Source organism: Furipterus horrens, unplaced genomic scaffold (assembly GCF_987537825.1).
Source record: "Furipterus horrens unplaced genomic scaffold, mFurHor1.1.pri manual_scaffold_6, whole genome shotgun sequence".
NCBI lineage: Eukaryota > Metazoa > Chordata > Mammalia > Chiroptera > Furipteridae > Furipterus > Furipterus horrens.
This window is the reverse complement of record NW_028327176.1, coordinates 80560876-80571516: the sequence shown is the minus strand read 5'-3', so window position 1 is coordinate 80571516 and position 10641 is coordinate 80560876. Positions and strand designations below refer to the sequence as shown.

Genomic DNA, 10641 nt, shown 5'->3' with positions numbered 1-10641 from the left:
CAGACATATGCACCTCTAAACCTGAAAACAGAGGGAGATGTTTTTCTTTTTTTGTGACGGGGGCAGGGAGAAGAAAAGTGGACGCGACAGTAGAACAATGAGTGAAACCAGTACAAGGTGGAAAAGAAGCGATCCTGCAGGGGCGTGGGAACACCGAGTTCTGCACAAGACGTTTCAGCGCACAGTGAAAAAGCCGTGGGCAAGATCTGATAACTCTCAGAGGGGGAACAAAGTGAGGCTTTTCCAAACTTTCTGTACGGTCACTAGAGCTCCGGAGCGGGTTTGAGGCCTTGGCGCCAGGACTGTTTTGGTAGCGCCCCCACCTGCGCCGCCCGGCGTCCCCTCGTAACCCCGAGTCTGCGCTCACTCCCTCTCCCCAGGCGCCAACGGACCAAGGTGTCCCCTTGGAGAAGCCTTCGCTGGAAAGGGCACCACGCGTGGGTCGCGCCTTCCCCTTCACTGGATGGACGCCCGACGCTGCCTCCGGGGCGGGGACAGCTCCTGCGCCTTGTGCCCGGCGCGGCAATTCCACCCAGAGCTCGCGGGCTACTGGGGTGGTGGGTCTCTGTGCGCCGTGTCCTGGAGAGTGGAGAGCAGCCACTGCCTACACGGCCACCTGAGTCCCACGTCGCCCACAGACTCTAGCAGGTGCGCGGTGCAGCGTCCGGGTGCTCTGTCCTCCCGCCCCGCGGCACGGACGACGCGCCCGCCCCGCCCCCGCTCCCCCTAGCCGGCCGCCTGGGGCAGGGCCTGCAGCTGCGGTCGGCGATCTGGGACCGGGCATGGGTCAGCGGCTGGCGTCCGAGGACAGCTGAGGGCTGCAGAGGGTGTGCGCCGAGCTAGGCACCGTGCCCGCTCGCGGCAAGACCCAGCTGGTGGGCTGCAGAGATCCGGCCCCGCGGCGCTGCCCGGTGCGATGCGCTGAGTGCGGGGGGCCCAAGTGTGGGGCTCTGGCGCACTGTGAGCCCAGCCCATGGAGCTGGCGGGCACCCGGTGGAGCCTGAGTGTGCAGCCTCCGCCGCTGCTGCTGCTGCTGCTCCTGCAGGTTTCAGGGCCAGCGGGCACCCTGGCGGAGACTCTGCTGGACGCGCCCAGGGTCATGGGCACCAGCTCCAGTCCACCCAGCCCCGCGAGCGTGGTGGCCGGAACGACGCCGTTCGAGGAGAGTCGGTTGCCAGTGTTCACCCTGGATTACCCCCATGTGCAGATCCCCTTCGAGATCACCCTGTGGATCCTGCTGGCTTCCCTGGCCAAAATCGGTGAGCGAGCTGTAACCGCGGGGTAGGGCACAAGCGATCGGGATGGGAGGATCGGGTTGGAGAGTTGATGTCTGGGCCTTGGACCCCTTCCCATGGACCTGGGCAGGGGAGATAGGTAGATTAGCTTTTGGTCAAGATGGGCCCAATGGAAGAGCAGTTTCCCGGTTTTGGTTTTTAAGTGGACATTGGCCTTTAAATAGCCCCAAATATTAGCCACGCACACTTAGCTATTTGCTCCTTACTTCTGCCTGGTTAGCCAAGTGTGACAGCTCTCTGCCAAAGCTGAGACCTGTCTACAGAGGAAGGAGGCCAGCAGGCTGAAGTTTATTGCCTTCAACTACTGGGAGACAGGCACGGTGAGCTCCGAGGCTAAAATGGGTAAATCCCTGGATGCCAGAGGGTAGAGAGCCAGGTGACACAGGCCCTGGAATTCACCCGACAGGATGTTCATGGAAGGGTCCTGGGGTCACCTGAGAACTGCATCTGGGGCAGGAACGCTCTGTCTCCTCCCTCCTGTGGGCTGAGGCTTTGACTCTCCAGGAAGCCTTTTCTTAGGTGACTGAGGCCAGTGAGGTGAGATGCATATTTAAAAATAATCAACTCACTTTTCAAATTACCTTTAACTCTCATTTGGAAAACAGAAGCCCCAGAATGTATTTTCTCACCTTCATTTTCCCCCTACCCCTGCAAACTTTTGTTATGATTGTGGTGCTTTACATTGTTTTTACTTTATATTTTAAACACTTTTTTATAGTAAAACATGCCAACTGCTGTTGTAATAATTCAAACGTTATTAAGTCAAAACATTTATGCATTATTATGTTTTATACCTTTACCTTGTGAAAGGTCCTGTGCTGTAAGGTGAGGCAGGTTTCCATAAAGGATGAAAAGACACTTTGCCTTTCACCCTCAAGGACCTTATTGATTGGTGGGAGAGATGGTACACATGTCAGCGATTATAATACAGGAAAGTGCTAACTAGGGTGAGAAATTCAGAAAAGATAACATGGTACTGTAGGGAGGCAGGAATCACTTCCTCATGCAAAGGAAGCATTTAATCTAGGTTTTCAAGGATGGTCAGGATATAGTCTGTTAGAGAAGAAAGAAAACCCCATTCCAGAGATACATAAACAAGGACATAATTGGGAGCAAGTGAAAAGCAGGTAGAAGCGATGGGTTATGGGACATAGAATTTGTGAGAATAAGCCTTAAGGGAACCTTTCATGTCAGATTAAATTAATTAGATTCTGTTGTAGTGACCAAAAGAGGCACATGCTATTTAATGATTTTGCCATCTATAATTGATAGTGTTTTAATTCCACCTGAGAAACAGAATAAGAGGAAGTGGATTTCCCCATCTGTCAAGCCAGATATTCACATTTACATAAACTCCTTGCCTGTTATAATAAACTCAGGTGTCATCTCCTGATATGGTCCTTACAACAACTAAGCCATATAGGGAGGACAGATATTAATACTCCCACTTGGTGGAGGTAGAAACTGAAACTCAGAGCATTTATATGTGGGGAACCAAATGCAGGCTCTATTCTCTCCATCACTGGAGGGGTGCTTTGTGCCCTGTTTCCATTACTGCTTCTCTGTTGCCATTTCTATTCAATTACAACTCTTCCTTCTGTTCTTCACTCCTGAGTATTTTAATCTGATTAATTACACTAATAGTAGCCACGAATAGGCACTTAAATTCATTATGTCTAATTTCACAACCATCCTGGATAGGTATGATTACCTGGTTTCATATTCGAGGAAACTGAGAAATGGGGAGGCTGAATTGCTGGTGGGTGAGACAGGATCCACTTAGGACTATCTGATGTCTCATCTTTGTGTCTATCCTGGAATCTTGCTTTGTTGTGAAAATTCAATGAGAATAGATATGTATAACATTCTTAGAATAATGCTGGGCATGTGGTAAACACCAAGTGGTGTCATCACTAGTAGAAGGGTAGTGAAAGTAGCAGCAGTGACCCTGAGGGTTGCTGGCACTCCAGGTCATTGTCCACTGTACTGGGCTGCCTGCTGCCATTCTCTGCTTCTATTTCAGGCTTAGCCTCCTCCAAGTGTTCTTACTCTTTGGGTTCCCTTTTTTTTCTTATTCCTTTTCTCTCACAATAACTTCATCTTATGTGACCTTACACATTAATTGTGTGATATTTTATTAAAAGGCATTTATGCTTCTATAAAGTCATAGGTGTATTGATCTGCCTGTTGGCAGTTGTCTTATGCAGATGTATTTCTGCCCCCTGGCGCTTCCTCTTCTCCAGATCTGTCTGCCTTCTCCAGATGCTGAACTTCTCTGGCTACTATTTCCTTTTCCTTTCTGCATCTGGGGTGGCACAGAGTTGGAAACAAAGACAGATGTTTGTATCTTCTGGTCAGAAGGGTCTCAGCAGATAAGGGCCTGAGTGGAAACTGCCAGGGATGGGGCGGAGCGAATAGTTCTTAGAGCTGAGTGTAGTTTTACAGTCCCCATAGCTGGTGTTTGGGGCCTTTTCTAGATTCTTTTTGTATATAGTTCAGTGCTGTCTTCTGCTGCAGCTCTGTTCCTAGAGGAGCCTGGAAATGCTCAGAGTTCTTCCCCGCTGCCCTAAATTTTCTGTTTGCTTCTAGGGAGGACTGTCCTGGTACTGTGGGACACTTTCATGGCCCATTTAGTCATCTTCTAGTCATTCAAATTTTAACTTTTGCAATGAAAACTATTATTTTGGGTAACTTGTATGACTTAATTTGCTTACATTTGGGGAGGATGATAAATTGAGTTGTGCAGAGGGACATGAGGGCTATGAGGTAACAGGAATATTAACTCATGCAAAATGCCATGGTTTCTATTTGGGGCACTTTCATGCTGTGTACCTAGTGTACCTGAACTTACCTGCCCCAGAGATCATGGAGAGAAACATTGCGAGTGATTAATCTAAACAAGATTAAACAGGTTGCCCCAAATGGATGCCTCTAATAACATTTGGAGAAGGTTCAAATTGCCATGTCTTACACCTGAAACTCATGTAATACTATATGTCAAAAGTATTTTTAAATCATCCCTGATGGTGAATTCCAAATAGTTTATAGATATACCAACATGCTGACCAGTTTGTCTTGTTGCTTCTTATAGATTCCCTTTTCTTCCAGATTGTTTTCTTTTTACTGAAACATGTTATTTAGGGGATACTTCAGGGACAGTCTTAGAATGATAAATTCTCTTGTCTTTGCCAAAAAAAAAAAAAGTCTTTATTTTTCCCTGGCCATATTGGTTGGAGCATCGTCCTGTACACCAAAATGTTGTGGGTTCAATTTCCAGTCAAGGCACATACCTAGGTTGCAGGTTCGATCCTCTGTCAGGGTGCACACAAGGAGGCAACTAATTAATGTTTCTCTCTCCCATTGATGATTCTCATTCTCTTTCTCTCAAAATCAATAAACATACCCTCAGATGAGAATTTAAATTTTTTTAAAATGTATTTTGATTATGCTCTTGAATGATTATATAACAGTAGAGGGATTGGTTATTATAACTTATCAGTTGAAAGATATTAGTTCATGATTTTCTGACCTCTTTTGTTGCTAAGAAGAATTAATGTGTTCCTCTCATTGGTCTTTGGAATTAACCTGATTTTCCTCTCTGCTTGTGTTTAAAATTTTCATTTGATTATTCTCCTGCTTTCCTCGATGTGTCTCAGTATGGATTTATTTTATTTTTCTTTCTTGAAATTTGTTGTGCTTCCTAGTTTCTTAATGCTGCTTTATGACTTTTTCCAGCCTACCATATTACTTTCAATCTGTGTTTAACCTACTCACTGGAGTTTTTATTATAATTATATTTTCACTTAAGTATTTTTGGTCCTTTTTCAAGTTCATCTGCAGTTCTTTCATGCTTTTTATTATTTAATCATAGGTTTTATTCCTCTTTTCTTTCTCTTATTTATTTAAACTTTACTTACTCTACTTTTTTTTTCAGACTGTTCTGTTATTTCTAGTTTTGGGGAGTTGTTATATTTATTGTATATTTTCCATTACCATTTAGTCCCTTTATATCTCCTTCCCATTCAATCACCACACTGTTCTCCATGTCCATGAGTCCTTTTTCCTTTTTTGCTCCATCCCTCCATTCCCAAACCCCCTCTCCCTCTGTTACAGCTGTCACCCTGCTCTCTACCTATGAGTCTGTCTCTATTTTGCTTATTAGTTCAATTTGTTCATTAGATTCCACATATGAGTGAAATCATATGTATTTGTCTTTCTCTGACTGGGTTATTTCACTCAGCATAATGCTGTCCAGGTCCATCCATATTGTCACAAAGGGTAACATTTTCTTCTTCTTTATGGCCAAGTAGTATTCCATTGTATAAATGTCCCATAGTTGTTTTATCCACTCATCTACTGATGGACACTTGGGGTGCTTCCATATCTTCGTAATTTTAAATACTGCTGCAAAGAACATAGGTATGCTTATGTTCTTTTGAATTAGTGTTTTGCGCTCCTTAGGTTATATTCCCAGAAGTGGGATTTCTGGGTCAAAAGGCAGATCCACTTCTAATTTTTTGAGGTATCTCTATACTTCTTTCCATAGTGGCTGCACCAATCTGCATTCCCAACAACAGTGCACTAGGGTTCCCCTTTCTCCACACCCTCACCAGCACTTGTTGTTTGTTGATTTGTTGATGATGGCCATTCTGACAGGTGAGAGATGATATCTCATTGTGGTTTTAACTTGCATTTCTGGTTTTGGAGGGTTGTTAATTCCTATGTTTATCACATCTACTGACTTTCCTTTTTGTATATTTATTTATAACATAAATTATAGTTATTATTGTGAGTTAACTTCAGCAGGAGATGTTTACTTGGTAGGATTCTGTTCTCCTTCGGTAGTGAAAGGTTCTTACAAAATTGTTTGAATGTTCTTCTTACTCGGACCTCAGGTTGCAGTGACTGGATTTTAATATTAGTTTTTAAATTTGGTTTTCCTGTGTGATTCAAATACTGTAAGTATAGACCTTATATCATTATGTGGTGTAGACCTAGAGTTTTATACTTCACAGGTGAATTTTCCCTAGAGGTGAATTTTCCCTCTGCCAAGACCATACAGAGTTGATATGTTTCCTTTCATTTTTCTCTGGCTATAGACCTCTTTTACTATTTATTTAAGACAAAGTAGCTCTTTGATACTCAGGAATTTAGGCCTGAGTCCTTCCCTTACTGGCCTGAAGTCAGATTTCTTGTCCTCATGAAGGTGTTCAAATGCCAGGTTCTAGCCCATTGGGTAGGTAATATCTGTGTCTGGAATTCTCCTGCTTCTGTGGCTTGAAATTCAACCTGCATCTCCCAATTTGATTTCTCTCCTTATTTCAGGCCTTCTAGGTTTTATAATGTTGAACATGGCTAGAGGTTAATATTGTATGTTTGCCATGAGCAGAAGCTCTATCTGGGTCCACACTATTGACTGACTCAGTGGTATTTTACATGGCACTTTTAAAGAAATGCTTCCTATATAATGTTTCAAGTCCATGTATACATTCTTCTCATTGAGTGTCATTATGGATTCTCTTTGAGGTAAAAATAATATGTACTTTTCTAGCTTTTCTATCTACTGGGTGTGGAGATGTGAGTATTCTGTCTTTGTTTTATCTCATATATATTGGACCTGTTTTAGAAATCATAGCCTCAGTAGAAGAGGAAGACCCTGGTGCAATTTCAGTTCTGCCATTAACTTTGTTTTGTGGCAAGTCTTCACCTACTCGGTTCTTTTACTTAAATAGAAGTAGGGATTTGTATCTACTCTGTCTGATTACTATTTCCATAAGGATAATATAGCATACTCTATAGGGAGGAAATCAGTTATAACAAAGATATTATTTTTATAACAAAAGAAACTTAAGCCAAGAGTAACATGTGTTTATTATATTAATAATATAGGTATGGGCATATTGTCATTCTAAATAAGACATGAACATTATAGGTTATACTCTTGCAATTACGTCTTTTAAATATAATGAATCATAATTGATATACTTCCTGTAATAACCCTGAACATTGTTCATCACTGTACAAGCCCTTTCTAATCTTGATTTTAAAAATTCATTTCTTATATGATGTGTGTATCTCTCTCGCTTCAGTAATTCCACACGGGCATGGGAACTCCTCTGAAGGCTCTCCATGTGGCTGTGACAGAATCATATGTTTAATGTGAATTTAATATTACTGTTATACTTAGTGTTGGCATGCAAAGGCTTACTTGTGAAAAACAGAAAAGAAAAATTTAATTATAATTATATTTAGAAATTTCACCTGAAAATGAATCAGATTACACATACCTACCACTTATGTGAAAGGACTTTAAAATAAAGTTTAGAGGTTTTGTTATCTACAGAAAGTTTCTCCTGAAGTCACAGGGCAGCAAAATAATTCTGTTGCCATATTTCTGTGACTCCGCAACTGGCAATTCTGATATTCTGTTCCCAAGCTGGCTTCCTAGGGATCCACAGGCTGGGAAACCTGAGCAGTGTAATGTCACCAGTGTAATGTGGCAGTGGAGGGTGGAGAAGGGTGAGACTGTGTAATCTTTAATAAAGTAGTAATAGCTAACAATGGTGGCACATTCTCCCATGACAGGTATTTGGGCCAAGTGCTTCATTATTTTACTTAATCCTCATAGTAATGCTGGGAGATAGGCACTGTTATTATCCCTAGGTTTAAAAAATAGATGAGGAAACAGATTAGAGAACTTAGGTAACTTGTCCACAGTATTGCAGCTCTTGAGTGGTAGAGGTGGGATCCTTGACTGCTGCGCTTCATCACTCCTTTATGTCTTGTCCTGTCATCCTACCTCTTATGGAAAAGAATATTAAGTTCTAGATCTCTGTCCGTGGTCTCCAGTACACCTTGATATACCTCATGTCACCTACTCTTAACCTGGAGCCTGAAGCCTCGCTGCGCTCGAGTCTCATGTTGACCCTTATTACCTCATTTTGACTATCTCATATTTTCATTGTAAAATTAGACAATAATGATAAAAACATCTGGCCTCTTCCACAGGATTATTGTGGACTGACTGAAATTATACATGGAAGCAGTCACAACTCCAACGTTGAGATTAGTCTGCCCTCACAACAACTCTGTAAACTGGGTAGGACAGAAGGAGCCCACGAAACAGCAAGGTGGCATAACTCATAAGGAGTATCAGAGCTAGAACTTGAGTCTAGAATATTTTAACCTTGATCTAGCCTTTTCCACCACCTGTAACTTAGGAAATGTAGAATTCTAATGCTTTTGAAATATATACATATTTATCATGTTAAAGATTCATAGGTTAAAGGTTCAACTCATGATTTTTAATAGGCCACAATTCAAACCCAACAGATTGGTAGAAGGAAAGATGTCATATCTGTTTTATTATTGCACATATATACACACTTATTGAACTTCACGTGTACATGTGCACATACAGACATACATACACACATAAATGACATTCATTAGGACATAAGCTTCATGAGGGAAAGGACTTCGTCTGTTTGACTCACTGTCTAGAACTGAGTGGCACATGGCAGATACTTAACAAATAATTACTTATTAGATGAATAACTAAATAACATTTAGAAACACTTTTTGTTTCATCTCAATTTAATCATGTAGTAATTAAGGTAACCGTACATTCTGGTTTGTCCATGATGTCCACAGCTTACATTCTTTATCCTAGCACAGATGTTAGTAGGATGCCTTTTCACTCTAAAATATGCTGTTTGTATGATAATTTATTGGGTCACTCTACTTATAATGTACATGATACTATTCACATATTTTAACAACTCAAAAAAAAAAAAAAACAACAACAACAACAATGACTCAAGCTCTGTTGTCCAAAATCTCAGCTCTTCCACTTACTACCTGTGGAATTTTGGGTTAGTTAATGAATCTCTCTAACATCAGTTATTTTATCTGTAAAATGGGATGACCATAGTAGCTTTCTCCTTATGTTGTTGTGAGGATGGAGTTAATGCACTTAGTAAATGTGTTATCTTATGGCCCTTAGACATTTGGTTAGTCCTTGGTTGAGAACAAATGTCTGCTTCATTCCTCAAAGCATAATAACATTATACCGTGAAAATCTATATTTTGTCCAGTTAGATTGTCTAGATGTTTCTGTCTCCTGCTGTTGGTTTTATGCACAGGTTTTTCTAAATCATACATATTTTTGTTTCCAACATTACACAAAGTTAAAAATTTGACTGCTTTTGTAAGTTAGTTTGCAATGGAAAAGGAACTGTCATGGAAACTGAAGGGTGTGCAACCAGGTATAATAGGTGGAGGGCAGAAGGACAGGGTGAGCGTGTAAGGTTCAGAGTCAGGCGACACCTTCTTTATAGGAGCAGGCTGTCTTCTTGACCATACCCCTCACAACCACAGAGCTGCTTGGTCTGCTCAATGTCATCAGGGTCCCCAAGACATGTCACAGGTAGGGAAAATGCATTTTTCAAAAGATGATTTCCAAATCCCTTGGTACTTTTTGTGTAAGTGGATCTTTTGTTTGTTTGTTTTTGTTTTTTGGAATCTAGATAGTAACAAGCTTTAAAAGAATGTGCTGCCAAAAGTAATTATTGCTATGAAAACTGTCAACCTGACCTCCTTTCCCCCCATTCTAAAGCAGAACCACACATTGGTTGAGTGTACATTTTCTCTACCACAACACTAGAATGGTAAGGAGAAATGACTATGAAATTTCTGACCTTCAGAGATTCATTTAGTGTCATTTGGTCTTCTTAAGAGAATGGCATCATTCTTTGTGCATTCTCTTGTGGCCTGTCTGGAAAGATGTAAAGAGGCTGCCTCTAGCTCAAGGAGCTCCCATTTTTACGTAATTAGATAATGTATCTACCTGAGTGAAAAAGCTCCTGCCCCAGTCTCTTTGTGTCCTATTGTCCAGGCTCACTTTCTTTAGCACTTTTATCGCCATCTGTCATGTAATTACTTATTTATTAGTCAGCTGAGTACTCACTGTCCCTTTCTCTGCAAGTAGAGACTCTGGGGCGGGACCTTATGTCTTTTGTTTTTTGTCTATCTCTGTGGGACTTACAATGCACATAGTTAAAACTAATGATATATAGATCCTCAATAATACTGTTTTATATTTTCAGGTTTTTCACATCTATAGTCTATCTTGAATCTCAGTCTTTTTCTTTTTCTTTTCTTCTCTTATTTACTGCTGACATTCATTCATACCCTCACTTTCCAAGCTCTACTCATGAGTGCTAATGGTTTTGCAAAAGGGATTTGGTTGATACAACAGCTAATTTATATACTTAATGACTTTACTTTCTCTTTAGTGATTTTTTTTGTCTTTTTCTTTTCATTTGGTCTTGTTGTTTCGATTTTG

At 41.4% G+C, this 10641-nt stretch overlaps 1 protein-coding gene across 1 annotated transcript in view; it reads left to right on the top strand.

Moving 5' to 3' along the window:
* The first annotated feature begins 477 nt into the window (after positions 1-477).
* The window catches only part of SLC9A2 (solute carrier family 9 member A2), a 117984-nt gene continuing 107820 nt past the window's right edge, over positions 478-10641 (top strand). The window contains exon 1 of the mRNA XM_090281874.1: positions 478-1259. Within this exon, the coding sequence (XP_090138000.1) occupies positions 974-1259 (286 nt within the window). The 5' untranslated portion in view covers positions 478-973. The remainder of the gene's footprint in view (positions 1260-10641) is intronic.